General features: G+C 43.3%; 1 protein-coding gene across 2 annotated transcripts in view; it reads left to right on the top strand.

Annotated features, from left to right (window-relative positions):
• Ssx2ip (SSX family member 2 interacting protein) overlaps positions 1–8,255 on the top strand; it is a 34,456-nt gene extending 26,201 nt beyond the window's left edge. For both annotated transcript variants that reach the window (XM_055614337.1, XM_055614336.1), the window contains exons 12-14: positions 3,091–3,205; positions 3,715–3,880; positions 4,861–8,255. In XM_055614337.1, coding sequence (XP_055470312.1) covers positions 3,091–3,205; positions 3,715–3,880; positions 4,861–5,035 — 456 coding nt within the window. In that variant the 3' untranslated portion in view covers positions 5,036–8,255. The remainder of the gene's footprint in view (positions 1–3,090; positions 3,206–3,714; positions 3,881–4,860) is intronic.
• The last annotated feature ends 8,243 nt before the right edge of the window (positions 8,256–16,498 follow it).

The raw sequence follows: 16,498 nt of genomic DNA, 5'->3' as shown, positions 1-16,498 counted from the left end.
GCGGGGGTGGAGGGGAGCGCTGCCGTGCTGCTGAGTCTGTCTCTGGATGAGCTTTTAAGCATAAAATTCATATTCTGGGCTGGCATACTTCAGTTAACAAGATCAGTTAGCCAGAAGTCAAAAAACAAGGTTAGTACATTTAGAAACTTCTCCAGAACTATGGGTTCTGATGGATTAGGTCTTTGTTTTCATTTTGGCTGGTGGCGCTGCCTATGTGCTGGGTTTTATGGCCTGAATGGTACTTCCATCATGGAGTCAGTTGTGTTAAGTCTGGTGCCTGTTACATTACGAATAACTAGAAGGAAGATTGAGCAGATGGATGTCCTTCTGTTAGATATTCAATTCCTTTTGTGCATCTATCATTGATCCACTGTCAATATATGTGACGATACCAAGAGCATACTTGTTTAATAGAAAAGACAGCACAGTAAAAGATTTTTTTTCCCAGCCCTCTCAGAGGAATGTATACATTCCAAGCTAGCAGCATGGACTTCAAATATACGTTCATGTCCACAGGTTGGATTCTGTTAGCAATACATTGTCACCATAGTGCGCTTTCAAAAATGAAAGACAAGGTGTCCCAACATGGTTTTAAAACTCAACCTATACAATACATTATGGAATGAGACAGTGTCCTTCTCATCTCCAATTTTATCCCTTAGACATAAACACTGCTTTAAAAAAAAAAAAAAAAAAAAAAAAACTATTGGATGCTAGGTGTGGTGACACACCCTTTTAATCCCATTTCATTGCTGGAGAAAGAGGTTCAGTGGTTAAGAGTCATTGCTGTTTTCACAGAGGATCTGGGCTGGGTTCCCAGCACTCAACCATATGTAACTCCATTTCAGGGGATCTAAAATTCCTGCCCTTCATGGGCACCAGACGCACAGGTGGTACACATACACACTTGGGGGCAATCATACATACAGAATAAAAGTAAATCTTTAAAAAGGTAAAATGCTGTAGATTGACGTTAAAATTCTCAGAAAAAAATTACCAGTAGACATTTTGTTTTATTTTGATATTTTTGGTAGGACAGAATCTCTCTGTGTAGCCTTTGCTGGTCGGGAACTTGCCATTATAGAATTGGCCCTGAACTCACAGAGATCTGCCTCCTGCATGTGGTGATTAAAGGCAAGATCCCCCATGTCAAGCAGAAATCCTTGTCCAGCTTTTTCCGACATCTCTTGCTTGCTCCTTCACTTTGCAGTTTTATGAGATTTTTTTTTCGTTGTCCAGTGCTACTACTTTTATATTTTGCCCCGTAGTATAAAATAAGTATAAATACAGTAGTTTATCTTAAGTTGAGTCCTAGAAATTAAAAGCCAGAAAATAAAGTTGATAATATTGATTATATAGATATTACTCTATAAACAAATAATGCATTTGAACACAAATGACAGGGCTTTAAACCCAGAGCTTCATATATTCAAAGTACCTTCTGCCATCTAACCGCAGTCTCAGCCCTGACTTGTCCAGCCAGGAAAGCTGTATCACGCCAGTATTTCCATGGTCTTTTGCTGAGTCAGACCCTGCTCTGTGTGGTTTACAGCTTTGCTTGGAAAGTCTGCATACTGCCTCCAGTCCCCTTGTAAACAGAAGCACTGCATAGCGCTAACCGTTCTGAACTCTGCAGTATCTAAAACCATATCAGACTGCTTCGCTGCGTGTTTAACTTCAACTTTTAGCTTTCACCTCAGAAACTGAAGAATTACTCATTTTAGTTTTTGTTGAGGCCATATATAGCCTAGGTCACTCTGTAGATCATTTGGTGGATTATGTGGAAGTTGATGGGATTCTCATAGTTTCTGATGTTTTCAGGATATAGCTTACTTTTTTCATTTGGAAGAGTAATATCTTCACTTAGAGGCGTTTTCTTCTGCTTGGTTCCCCGTTGTTGTTAGACGTGCCTGGCTCTCAGGCCTTGTCAGTGCTGACGCTGGGGTCTAAGGTCTGGGCATTCTCTTGTATTCTTCAGATTTCCAAGCTGTCCTTAGGATCAGTTTTATTATTAACTTCAGTCACTGGCATCCTGTTTTAGAATTTGTTTTTTGTTGTTTTATTTTTTTCTAATGCACATAGTTTCCCTTTTCTTTATACACTATTCTTGTTTTGCATGAATTTATGAGTCTGATGTGTGACATTTTCAGAACTCTTAAAACATCATTGTCTGTGGTCAGCTTATATCCGGGCCTTTCTTCCTCTTCTGCCATTGGTTTTCCTAGCTGTCTGGCGATACCTGGCTTCATACACACCTTTGTGAGTGGAAGACTCGGTGTTGGGTATGTTAAGGTGCCAGCACTGACTCAGTAGTCATCTTCCTCAGGCAGCAAACTTTTTCATGCACCCTGTGCTACCTATGCCTGCCGGAGCACCTGTGTGCTTGGAGAGGAGAGCCCTGGCGTGAGAAAGCCCTCACTTGATCACAAGAATCTTGAGGATTTGTGTTGCCTTTTGTGCCTCAGTGGCGATGACCACTGGCAGATGGCAGTGAACAAGGAAATGCCCGATGTAGTCAAAAGTTTATTTCCAAGTGACTGATTTAGGAACGAGGGTATTTTCTGATGTCAGTTATGGTTGTGTGTTCTTTGTCTTCAAAAGTTCTGCTAATAAGCTGTCCATGTGAAACCCAGTAATTGTTGGCCTAAGTAAATCTATGCTTTTCTAGTATTCAAATTATTTTAAAAGTATCATTTTATGTATGTGTATGTTTTCCCTAAATGCATGTCTCTGCACCACATGTATGTCTGTGCACTGCATGCGTGTCTAGTACCCTCAGGGCCAGAAGAGGGTATTGCATCCCTTGGAACTGGCATTACAGACTGTTGTGAACCGTCATGTATGTGCTGGGAATTGAACCCAGGTCCTCTGTAAGAGCAGCAAGTGCTCTTAACCATTGCACCATCTTTTCAGCCCCCAATTTTTATTTTTTTATTTTTTTTCCAATTTTTATTTTTTAAACATAATTTTCTTGAGTTTTTTAGTTTCTAATGAAGTATTTCATATAAGAAAAATACAGGTGGCCAGAGAGGAAACAGCTGGAGAAGTTGGAAATGACAGTTGAGTAATTGCATTTGCTTTTCATCCTAGAGAAAGGCATTCGAGGAAGAGCGAGCCAGCTGGTTAAAGCAGCAGTTTCTAAACATGACGACCTTTGACCACCAGAACTCAGAAAATGTGAAACTTTTCAGTGCCTTCTCAGGAAGTAAGTGTGAATGTTCACAGGCACAGAGGTGAATGAGCAGCCTCTGTGCCCAGGATGATCTCTCTACCTGCGGTGTTGAAGACACAGTCTATGTGTTTGTGTTTTTTTCTGCTTTTAATCTTGTCTCCCTGCCTGTGTTGAGGTGCTGGTAATCAGACCCAGGAACTCAACCCATAGTAGGCTACCACTCTACCTAGGAGCTGTATCCCAGGCCCCCAAAATCCACTTAATGGCACTGAAGTCACAGTCAAGCTCATAGGAGAGCCATGCATGAAACATATTCTTGTGAGTGTATCATAATGCCATGCTTTTGAAAACTTGTGAGCTTAGAAGTGGACCTGTTTCAAGCTAGCTCCTTCTATTTGCAGAATATGCAATAGAGATGGTGGTTAAATTGTTATTTCTCAAGTCCCACTCCAAATTGCAAATGATTTTATCCTGGTTGACTGTCTTCCTTGTGTTTGATGACTTACCTTGTGCCCACTCTTTCTCTGACTTATAAAAACCAGGTTCTGATCCAGACAATCTACCAGAGCGCTCACGGCCACGGCAAAAGAAGCCACACGGCGTGGCTAATGGGGTGCCAGCTTGCACATCAAAACTGACTAAATCTCTTCCTGCTTCACCTTCTACTTCAGACTTTTGCCAGACGCACGCCTGTGTGTCTGAACACAGGTATTTTTTTTTAAAGTGATCTTTTCACATACTTCTAAAAAGGATTAACGCCAGTGTGTGAGGCTGTGTGCTAGATAATAGAACTGTAATGGAGAACAAGGGATCTGGTCTCTACTCCTGTGTGTCTCTACTTTACATTTAAAGTATAGACTTGGGGCCAGCCATGGTGGTGCATGCGCAGCTTCTATCGCGGTGCTCAGCTTGGTATGTGGTGAGTTCCAAGTCAGTCAGGGCTATAGAGCAAGACCCTGCCTTAGAAGAGACACCAGGGTAATTATGTCAGGAATCAGTGAAAAATCTAAGTACTTTAATCATACTGAAGAATGCCGTTTTGATAGTTTTTCTGAGTACCTACTTTGTTTCTTTGGTATGCCCATCTCCCCAGTATTGAAGGGCAAAGAGCAAAGAAAAAACAGTTCCTCATGGTTGATAAAGAAGATCCCTGCCTAAGATGAAAGTAGTAAAGCAGCTTATTCTTAGAAAACTCATTTATACATACATATTTATGTAAGGTAATTTAGTCTTTTTGGGTCTAAATATCAGAGAACATTAGACAAGAGGAGGGAAAAGAAAAACATGAGCTGTAAAAAAAGAACTCCACATTTGTCTGGGAGCAGGTGACGAGTCAGTACTGAACGCTAGAAGAGCCAGTCAGAAGTCACTGTTGAAGCTGAGGCGAGAGATGCTTCCTTGGAGCTGGGCCACAGTGGGAACACACAGCCCGTATGCTCACTTAGGGGATATGGGAGTGGACCTGGAGCTGCAGCGGGAAGGCTTGCTGCTCAGTGCTGACGAACGTGGGAAGGTGGAGGTCACGCGTGGAGCGGTTCTCGTGCACCCTGCCTTCCCCCGTGGTTTCCTAACACATACTGTTAGTACAGACATGGGGAAGTCAGACTGAGGCATTCAGGAACATCTCTAAACGATAAGCAAAGAGCAGGTAATTAGTTACTAAGGTTTACCTAATTTTTTCCCAACAGTTCAATCAGTGTACTGACTATAACTCCTGGAGAAACTAAACCAAATGAAGCTGGAAGCGAGTGTACAAATCAGAAGTGGAGTGCGGTGTCCAGGCCCGGCTCCCGGGAAGGTTGCTACAGTGGATGCTCCTCAACCTATACAAACTCTCACGTGGAGAGAGATGACTTACCTTAGGTGCACGGGCCGTGGTGTTTTCACTGAAGTGTGTGTCAGAGTTCACACTGAGTTAAAACAGGGTGTGTCATAAAGTCAGTCATCTAACCTAAGATGGTCTGAGTTGTTTGTCTGGACTCCCTGTCTTCCCCCAAAGAGCTGAAACGCTGACTATTTAAAAGGATGCAAAAGCTTTGGTGTGTGTCAGTAACAGAAGCCTCTGGCTCTGTGACTAGAGGGATGTGTGGCGTTTGGATGGAAACAGAAGCGCTAGGATGCTCTCCTCTTCCAGGTACTGAAAATAGCACTTTTAGGGGACTGATTATTGTAAACTTTAAATTTTTGTCCCAAATATGGTTGGCATTGGAAGTTTAGCCTTTACTTGAATGTATACTGTAGATTTTTAACAAAGCAAGTTCTATATTTATTATGTTTAGTGTGATTTTGGGATTACCTCTTTCATATGTTTTACAAAAGTGAAATTTATGTCTGTACATATATACGTGATTATGTTAAGAGGCTTTAAAGTTTAAAGATTTCACACAATGCTTGAGTATAGTCTTCATGCCATAAAAAGGTTCCAGTGGCACTGTGTTTACAGATGTATTAGGACCACTGCCACGTGACAGTTACGATGTTATTTTTAAGCCATCTGGGAAATAAGAATTCAAAGCTACTTCGTGAAAGCTGAGTTCAGATAATTAGATCTACTAACATTACATTTTTGAGATTTTTAAAGCATTATATTTTATTTTATATATGTGAATGCTATAATTTCTAAGCGGAATATTGATTATGGAGGAATGGGGGAGAGACAAAAGTATCTTTGAATAACAATATAAGAGCATTGGTTTAAGATATTTGGATGATAACGGATATTTAAGAGAGCCAGATGGTGATATTTTCCTCACCAAATGGGTGCCAGTGCAGGAATATCTGTACCAGCTAGGGCTTTATATCATTGCCAATACTTTTGTAATTAAAACATTTTCAACTAGGTACTACTAGTAAAGAATGAGACAGTGTAAAACATTGACTTTTATAATTGCGATGTAACACTCGACACGCCCGTGTCGTTCATTTTCAGAACAATCTTCAGCTCTTTTGTGTCTGTTGTTTCTGCTGCATGTTTCTTCATGGGAACTATGTTACTATTAATAGTAATGACAACAATAATAAATGTAGACCTAGGCCCAGGCTTCTCCTGGATGGATTTTCACCCAAAAGCTTTTAAGTGCCTCACCCTACTTGTCTGCCCATAGACGCCTACTCAAGTCCTTGCTCGATCATGCAGGTTAGTCCCGTCTGCCTTTCTCTTTCCTTGCCCCTATTGTGGCTCTTGCATTAAATTCATCATGCTACCAAAAGAGAAAACTTGTATTGTCCATTTACTGTGTGACTGTGGGGTTATGCTGCAGCCGCCATTTATCAGGGGCAGGTACGATAGCACCACCTGAGGAGGCATTGCTGCTGAGTAAATGTCCCTTGCCATGCTCGCAGTCCCAGGAGCTAGCTCTTGAGTGTGTTGCTGCCCTGAGCCAGTGCAGGGGCACGCCCTTGCTCTTTAAACTTGGACATTTCAGAGATACTGCTGTGGTCCAAAGGAGGAAACGCAGCTGGCGTATCATTACTTGCTGTTGAAGAAAGGCAATCAGAGTTCTGAAAGTAGTCACTGATGATTTCTTTCCACGTTCCCACAGGGGCTGTCTCTGACAGACTTTGCCAGATACAAACATTCCTGGTTTTCATGAAAACTGTGCTGCTCTGCATGAGGAGGGTTTTCTGGAAAGGAGCACCTGCTGTTTTGCTGTGGTTGCATCGCAGTGTGGGCTGAATTTTCATACTGCAAAGGCATCCCTGAGACTCTGAAGTGTGAAGGGAGCCATGGAAGAAAGCCAGGTCCCTTTAGGAATGTGCACAGATCTGCCAGAAGCTGTGCATCAGCCCTTGTTTTGCTACCCATTCCGGTTCTAAAATGATCCCTAATCACCTGCTGAGACAGTCAGGTGCTGCTGTGTTGGAAAGCATGCGTCCACAGGAAAGCTCCTGGGATTTTGTGTCTCTTCTTTTGCAGACATTTGCAATGTGCAACCAACACAGTCATGCTGGTCTTCATGACTCAGTCATGCCAGTATCTTTTCGATCAAAAGCCTCCTGGTAATCTTACATGCTTTCCTATTTATCAATATGGAAATCTGAAACTTTGTACCTCAAGTTGGTTTTTACATACTGAACATGCTCATTTTGAATTTTCAAAGCCTAAAAATGGCAATAAAAACCTAAGATAGTTTCCTACTCTTAAATAACTTATTTCCAGTGACTAGAAACTCAATAGAAAGACCAGTGACAGAAGAAAAGAAGACTTAAGATTTAAGAAAGGAGTATTTTCTTACAGAAGCAATATATTAAATTACTTAGGTTCCCAGAAGTAGCTACCCAAAGTTGTTTGCCTTGTTGTTTACTGAAATACAGAATGTTGTTTGGGAATGATTCTGTGGTTCCTAGCCTAGCTAAGCAGGATTGCCTAAAGGCTTGTAGTATTCTGTAGTGCATGATGTGGACAGCGCCTAAAATCAAGTTTTAATTCCCCCCCCCCTTATGGTAGGGCGTGTGAAAGGCCTTGGGACCCCAGCCGAGGCTTCCAAAGTGTGGGGGCTTGGAGCACTGTGAGTTCGCACAGGCCTCCTGTGGTTGTCCTGCTGTAAAAAATCTGCCAAGTGTATATACCTGTGGAGGACATGTTCTTGGAACTTCAGTCAGTATACTGCCCAGTGTTTGTGCTTGCTGGGTTTGCCCTGTCAGTCCCAGAGGACAGAGATGGGGGATGGACACACTGCCCATGGTTGAGAATCCCTGAGCTGAATGCCAGCTGTATGACCTGTTAGGTTAGTCACATGTTTGGGCTGTTCCAGGTCTCCTCGCCCACCCATTTACCACAGTGCTCGGCTTTCAAGTGAGCCCACCAGGGCTTCCTGTGGGATGTGCTGTGGAGTGCACTTACTGCTTCGCAGAGTTTGTTTTCACAGACGCAGATATGTAGAGCAGATAAGGTCTTCTTCCCACAGAGGAGAAATGATAAGAGCAAAGGCGTGAGCATATAGGTGAGGATCATGAAATAGGTGATTTCAGTCTTTTTTTTTTTCTTTTTGTAAATTGAGTGTTTGTTGATGTTTCCTCCTGGAGGGCTGAATGTAAATTAGAATGGAATGGACTATTCATTAAATGATTTGCTCTAAAACTACCAGTTGACTAGTTGGTTTTATTTCTGTGAACCCTTAGGAATAATGCATCTCAAAGGTCTCAGAAAATACCTGCCATTCTGGTGGCAGCAGCTTCAGAATCTCTGTATCAAGCCTACCATTTAACAAGCAGCAGGCACAAGATCTGCCGGGAAGTTGTAAACATTGGTGGATTTAATTAGGCAGCGCACACCCTCATTAGAAGGGACAGTGAGAGGCCCTGGCCTTAGTTCTAAAGCTCTGCCTTCTGGCATGGTGGTGTTCTGCCCAGTTCACGAACCCCAAAAGACCAGGAATAAACAGACTCCGCTGTAAATACATGAGGTTCTTTTTATTGTAAATTACAAGCTGCAGCTTGGGCCCACCCCCCCCCCCCCCAAGGGGGGGGGGGCCGCCCCCCCCCCCCCCCCCCCCCCCGTGCTCAGGTTAGTTGGGTGATTTAAAGATTCTGGTCCATCCCAGCATGCCCAAGGCAGGGACGATTCCTGCCTGGCAAGCATCTATTGGTCAAAATGCTACATTTTGACCTGTTTGGCTATAGGAAGGTCCCCAGACCATAGTGACCTGGTGTCCCTCCCTAGGGGGATGGGCCAGTTTCCTAGCAACTGTATCTCTAGTGAGTGGGGAAAGAATGCAGTAAGGTGGTCCTTCCCCTCAGGTCATTACTGGACTTCTCCACCCACCTAGCTCAGGCCTTAATTAATAATAGCTGCAAATTTTTAATCTTTTGGTCTCTCAGTGGGTCCTGCTGTGTATCCCTGCTTGACTCTGCAGAGTTTTAGGTAGAGAAGATCACAATCCACATAATGAAAGTTACACCCTGTCACAGAAAAGGCTCCAAGTCCTGCCAGTCTCTGTGGCCCAGGCAGCCCTGTCTTCACCTCAGTCAGGGAGAGCATGTGGTCCCAGCATTGTCAGATCAGAAAGAGCAGACTGGTGGGTGGTGTGGGATCTGCCTCAGGTCCAGACCCAAAAGGCAGGCCCTTTACCTGCAGCCTAATGGGTAAGGAGCTGTTTAGTGAGCTTGACAGTCTGCTCTGGAATGCAGCCTGTGCTGGCATTTCATCCACTGCACAATTCGGCAGTGAATTTGCTGTGATTATAGAAACTTCGGATAGTCTTTGTCTTTGAGAGAAATGTTTATTTTAAGATCTTTTTCATAATAGATTTAAAAATGTTTAAATGGTATTAATGGTTTAGTTTTTCAAATACAGTGTACAGAACATGTTTTGTTTTGGCTCTTTTAATAGGATACTAACACCCTTCTGTTGAGGTTTAATAAATAGCTTGTGTTAAATGGCAACATAGGGTCACAGAACTAGTGACAGTGGCACCTAAACCTGGGACCACCGACCGCAGGCTCTAGCTCACTCTACGTGGCTACAATCCCTGTGGCGTACAGGACTCTGGGGAAGCCTGCATGTCCAATGTTCACTCGGTGCAGAGGTTCACAGAGTGGCGCTTCTCACGCTGTGTGGAGCAGAGTGCTTTGTGGAACAGTAACAGTTCTTAAGCATTTTTCTTCTATCTTGAGAAGTCCCTTTTTGTGAAAGGTAAAAGAGTCCCCTTTTTTAATAATTTTTTTCTTTTTAAGCAAAGAAACATATACTTGCTAAAATCTTTATTATTTGATGTTAGGAAAATTAAACTTTTCAAACAAAATTTCATTAGAAACGCCTCAAGTAAAGCAGAAATCCAGTGTCTGGCCACAGTGCTTTGGCACATTGTTCTAGAAAGTAAACAGAAACGGTTTACTGGCATTTGAAAGCTCCTCTTTCTACAGCACTTGCTCGTTTTTGTGAGTAGGAAAGCTCTTGGTGCAGGACATTATTCATAAGTGCTTCCAAGTTTAGCTCCTCCTGTACGGCAAACACACTGGTACATCTGAGGTGAACTCTGGACTTGGCAGTAAGGACCAGAGACCAGGGTAACTTTCCTGAACACGGTGGCTTGTGTGTGACCTCCTGCAACGACATTCCTATCGACTCCAGAATCTCTTCTGGACAGGGTGGCCTCCCTCTGTAGACTCCAAGTCATGCCATAACGTCTCCTTGCTATGGCTCTGTCTGATGGCTACAGATTGCCCCAAACTTGGGAAAAGTTTTGATGGTGATGGGGGCTGTCTGACTGGTACCACAGGCCTCAGTTGTGACAAAGTGGTCAAATTGTGTATGTTACATGCCTTCTCCAAGCAGCTCCAGTCTGAGTTCTCAGTTAAGCTCCTTGCCCAGAACTAGTTCTTCTGAGTCCTGCCTCAGATACTGGTAGTTCCTGAGAGAGAAGCAAGTTGTAATGTGTTCTAATATGTAGTTCTTTAAGTTGTTTATACGTACAATGAAAAACAACAAAACCACAGAAATTTGTACCAATTCAAATGAAATATAAGGGGATAATTTAAGCGTAATGCAAACCTCGCCTTTGTTTCCACACACATTGTGTGATGCTGGGAACCGCCAGTGACACTGGCAGCTCCGCAGCGGAACCAAGCTGCACAAAGCCATTGCCATATTCTCCTCTTGCTCCAGGCTCCAGTGCATCCTGAACCACACCCACACCCACTTAATAGCGCCATTTACCCTCGGATTTTATGTCGCTCTCCAGTGTGTCCCCGTTTAGAAGCCATAACCCAATAATGCAGTGCTCAGTCTTTCTCCAGGTAAAGTGTGATCATTACAGTGGGCTTGTATTTCTTAACCACCTAACGTGTGGTAAGCAGCCATTTCATTCAGATTCTCGTAGTTCGGGGTGAGGGTGCATGTGGTGTACACAGAGGCCAAAGGAGGGTGTTGGGCTCTCTGGAGCTGGGGTTTGTGGGTGGTTGGGAGCTGCCCATTGTATGGCTGGTAAACTTGGGTCCTTGCTGTCTCTCCTGCCGCACTGTATAATAAGTCATGGATAAGTTTTTGTGTGGCGGCATCTGGGCTCCACTATAACCATGCAAGCACTTGTCATCCTAGCATGGAAGCAGTCAAGAGTGTCCGAGAGAACAGCTGTGTTAGTGCAGCACTAGGTATGGTCACAGGAATGCAGCCACAGGTGCCTTTTTTTTTTTCAGGTAGTCTTCTTCATCTCAGGCAGACACCATGGATGTCTGACCAGGTCATCACTTCTCTGCTGTATTGATCTCTCAGGGGCATGGTCGTCAGTGCTGGTCAGCCCCAACACAAGAAACTCAGGCTTGATTCTGTATGTACCTGACAGAAACCTAATTGGAACTCATACAGAAAAGCTGAATTTGGCAATTCACCTAACAGTTCACTATAAAAGCATCAGGGTATTGAACAAAGCAAGAAGGATATAGAGCAAAGGAGGTAAGAACAAGAGCTGCAGAAATGACCACGGCAGATGATAGCCCCCTAGACCAGCAGAAACCTGGTACTGTGAACCTGTTCTGTAACAGAACTTTTCCTGGAGAGAGATGTAACACAATGTCTACTTAACCCAAATAGGGAGCCCATGACAGACCAAAGTATGTTTACCACCAAAGTCCAGCGTGGTGAACCAGTGAGCTTATTGGGGTTCCAGGAGTAGGGTTGAGGACTCAGATCTAGCAGAAATGACTGAAACATGGCTGTATCACCAAAGCCCACCTCAGCACGGGTGACAGCTCACCAGGGAACCTAGAGCACACTGCACAGCCTGCAGGCAGCTCAGCAGGTTGGAGAGTCTCTTCCAAGTAGTTCCTCAGTTGGTCTAAACCTCTTCCAGGCAGCTCGGTTGCTTTCTGCTTCCTCCAGGCAGCTGGTATAGTCTGGGAGTCGTCTTTGTAGCTTAACTTCAGTTCATCTGAGGAGGACTCATAGCTTTTATTGCTTTCAGTGGCAGGGAGGGGCCTAGTGAATCTGGTCAGTTTCAGGGACTTCCTGAAGCTATTTTGAGTTGTTTAGACTTCCTTATTGAGGAGCTTTCCTTGCAAGATAGAATGTTTCAATCTTTGAGGAAACATATATGATAGAATCTGTCAGGAATTCCCACCTACATTTTTGAGGCAAGAAATTACATTGTAGTGTTAACGTTTATGAATTGATTGTTTACCGATATTAGGTGGAAACTCCCAGTTTATCCCCATTCTCATTCCCACACAATTTTATTTCATTCCCTGTTTTTGAAAGGAAAAGTGTGGTCTAACTGGTAGCACACAAGATGTGTGTCCTACACACAGACATGGCCTAGAGAAATTGGTCTAGTGGAGAAAATTGGGAACCAAGGTGGTTCTTAGATTAATAGTCCTCTCCAGTAGTCCTCTAAGGGCCTGGATCTCACCACCCCTGAAGGAGCTGGGATGGACCCCGTGTGCTTCTGGACTGAACCTACAGGTTAACTTCATTACCTCAGTTCAGAGTCACAGAAATTATTCTCAGGGAGGTTTGGAAATTGGCAAAACTTTCTTCCTAGTCTCCATCATCCTCAGCTCTTGCAGAAAACAGTCTGCCTGACCTTGCTCTCTGACATGGGAAAAGTGACTGAAATGAGGCCCTTTGTGCATAGTGCTGATGGCAGAAAGGGCAGAGACACCCTGGCACTCCTGCTTCCTAACTCTAGCTGGGTTTGCCTGGTACCTGGTACTGCGGAGAAGAGAGCTTTCTCCTCAAGCACTTTCTGCAGTGAGACTTGCAGTTCTCTGTAGTTAGGAGCAAATTTTTAAAAAGTAAATGGGTCAGTAACTGTTCGTTGCTGTGAGGAAACACCTGACAAAGGCAACTTCGCATCATTAGACCAACCTCCATCAATATACAAAACATTGTGTGAACACGGAGATGACTATACGCCAAAAAGCAAGGCTAGAACAGATCTCTGTCATAGCTTTGGAAAGAACTCACCTGTCAGTATATCTTGGTTTTGGACAACTAGAATTATGGAATAATAGATATATTGTTATTGTTTCATTCTTCTGGCTTAGGACACTTAGTTATTGCCACCTTAGTAAGCTAATCACACAATATTGTGGCCATCTCCATGTGGGCTGTGGTAGAAAGTGCTAAAGATGAGCTGAAAAGAAGGCTTCTACCTGCTTTTCAGTGCAGTCGGTCTTTGGCATGCTAATAGAGAGACCTGGCCAACAAGACAGCCTCAGCCTCTGTTGGTTTCCATCATGCAGCAGGTGAAAAACAGATTTCTTTTCAGTAATGATTGTCATGCCAATAAAAGACACTGACAAGCATTATGTTTGCAGATTGAGTTCTAAGCTTCTCAACTTGAAATACATGAAAGGTGCATCCAGGATGGGTCTTTGCATCCCGGATGGACTGGCTCTGTAAGACGCAGTTTTACAGGATGAATGTGAAACAAGTGAACTTTGCTGCATTAGTGAAGGGGGAGTGAGAATGGGTTTTGTGTTTCCTACCAAACCAACGTTGACAGGCTTTACTGGTGGTCAGTTATGAGCCACAGGGATGTGACAGGCATGAAGGCACATCTCCTGAAGGTAACTGTTAGGCTCTATGCTGCGTAGGCCTGCTCATGTGTGGCCATAAGTGCCACAGTCTGTCCACAGAGCACCTCACAAGAGCTTCGAGTGGGTGGTGAGTGAGAAAACTGCTTAGGTCTGGGTCTAGTGACGGAAGCTGATTTATTTAGCTAGAAGAGAAGATTTGGGAATCAGAGGAGGACATTTTTGGCTGTCTCTGTTCAAATATGTGAAGATACCTTATGGAAGACAGATAACTGTTTCCAGGAACTTCCCGAGATAAAGGGGCAGAAATAAGACAGTTTCCAGCCCAAGGGTAGGAAATTATCTGCAGTTATTAGTTTTCTTTAAAAGGCTATGTTGCTTAATAAGATGCTAAGCGCATTCTGGAAGAGCCAGGCAAGAGCTGAAACCTATTGTCTTTTTCTTTTTCTTTTTTTCTTTTCTTTTCTTTTTTTTTTTTTTTTTTTAAGATAGGGTTGCACTGTGTAGCTCTGGCTGTCCTGGAATTCACTGTGTGGACCAGGTTGGCTTTGAACTCAACAGCAGTGTGCTTGCCTCTGCTTCCTGGGTGCTGGTATTGATGACATGCAACACAATTCCCAATTTTGAAACCTACACCTATGGAAGGTAAAGATGAATGTGAGGCGGGACTTCCCCAGATCTTGTTCAAAGATAGGTAATGACGGCCTGAGGGATTCTAGAAGCTCTCATGACCTGTAACAGCAGGGCCTGGTGCTTTGTGTTTGATGGTGAGTTATTTTGCTTCCTGTGGTCTGCTGGCTGTCTTTTACGAGCATCTTTTACCAAAATGATGTTTGTGATCCTTGCCTCCAAATTATCCCTGATTGGCTGAATAAATGCCTGTGCACCTGGACAGGGCAGAAATGAGGTAGGTATGGCCAAAGTTTGAGGAGAGAGGGATCACAGGAAAGAGAGAGACAGGGAGAGGAAAGAAGAAAGAGACTCTCTGGGAGAGGTAAAGAACCGCATGGGTTGGGGGAGTGAACTCTGAGAATGGTGTGGAGAGGCCCAGCCCAGATAGAAAGCATGTGCAAGTATTTATGGAGGTAACAAATGGGAAGAGTCCAGATAGGAGTGATTAAGCCAAATGGTTAAGCCAAATGGTATGGGATGTGTGGCTGAGAGGTGTCAAGGTAGACTAGGGGGTAATATCTGTCCAGCCCCAGGTGAAACAAAGCTTATTTAAATACAACAGGTGTCTGTGTCTTTTATTGATTTGATAGCGGGTTAAATAAAACCACCATAATTATTGGCTTTTAATAATAAACATTATTGGTTTTATGTTTTCTACAACAATGACCTGTACTGCAGCCTTTATGTCTGTTTTAACCATCACGCTAATGCTATTTCCTCTACCTCCATAAAATGGTCTGTACACTTACCTAACAAGAAGAGATTACCGTTAAAAATGGAGGCGCTGTGGCCCTGAGGTGCTGTGCAATTTTACCCGAGCAGGCAGCTACCTGCTCAAAGGCCAGGTGATGGAAAAGGGAGATCACTGGCATCACTGTTAGATCACTGCCTTGGAGCTTCAAACAAAAATCAATCCTTGAGGCACAAATCAGGTTTTAGATGGAAAAATACTGGAAAACAAGAGTACCTACTAAGGCAAGCTCAGGTCAAATCCCTGCTTTACATTTAGTATCATCTGTGCCTTGGACCATCCACCTCTGATTTAACTTCACTGTAAAAAGAAGCCGAAAACCGTGCCTACTTTGCACGACTACTACTCTGATGAAAGGGTTAGGATTCAAATGCCTGTCAGAGCAGTGAGAGAAGTAGTGGAGCAAAAGTCCACACTCATCGCAGGGGACTGAAGAATGCAGCTCCTGCATCCCTCAAGAAGACTTCAAAATGATGGAATGTGATAGTGTCAACTGTCCCCCTGACTGCTCTAGGATAACTGAAGTGACAAGCCTCCAGGCTTACTTCTGGTGGGGGAAGTTCAGCATGTTGAGGAGACTCTGCACCGTTTCTGGGGTATAATGAAGTTCCTAGACTTCATTATAAAGGGCAAGGCTTGCTCAGCGCCTGCTGCATTCACCCAGCATTCTGATGGTGACTAGCTGCTTCAAGATCCTGTTGCCTTGACTTCATTGCCATAGTAGACTGCACCCTAGAACCATGAGCAAAAAAAAAAAAAAAAAAAAAAGAAACAACCAAACTGTCCTAGGTGTCCTTTTAATACTACAACAGGCAGAGAAACTAAGACAGGAAAGCAAATCTGGGTTCCAGCCTTTCCAATCTGCAAAGACTAGAAATATATTAATTTATTCTGTTTTTAGTTATCTTCTGAGAGAGCTCAAAGCAGTTTTTATTTTGATAACATTTTGGTTCTGGGAAAAATTTATATCACTTAAATTTTTATTGGTGTTCAGGGGGTTTACAATAAATTTAAATTCATATGCTATAATTGGTGTTTTAGTTGTTAGGAGTTTAATGACATTCAGTTTCCTTTATAGCCATAAAGAGAATGTTTATTCCTGTTGATACCTAAACAGGAGAATCCCCAAGGAATCGCAGTAATTTTCAAACTGTTCTAGTGTTCACTGCTCTGGCTGAGCAGAGCAATCTAAGCCACACCCCAGGACCTGATGAGCCTGCTGGAACTCCCCTGTCGTGTTCTAACGGCAAAGGGAAGGGTTTTCATGAAGTCGTAACTCTCATGCAAGGTCACTACACGGAGTTTATCTTTAAATCCACCTTATTTTATGCTGGAAATCACAGTACCCACTTAGCCAAACATCGGTAATATCTGACAATATAGCGCTCCATCTATTTTACATTTTTTTTTAACATACTGTATAGGGAATT

The sequence above is a fragment of the Psammomys obesus genome, unplaced genomic scaffold, assembly GCF_907164565.1.
Source record: "Psammomys obesus unplaced genomic scaffold, mPsaObe1.curated_primary_1811, whole genome shotgun sequence".
Taxonomy (NCBI): Eukaryota; Metazoa; Chordata; class Mammalia; order Rodentia; family Muridae; genus Psammomys; species Psammomys obesus.
The sequence above is the reverse complement of the archived record's forward strand: the minus strand, read 5'-3'. Positions and strand labels throughout refer to the sequence as shown.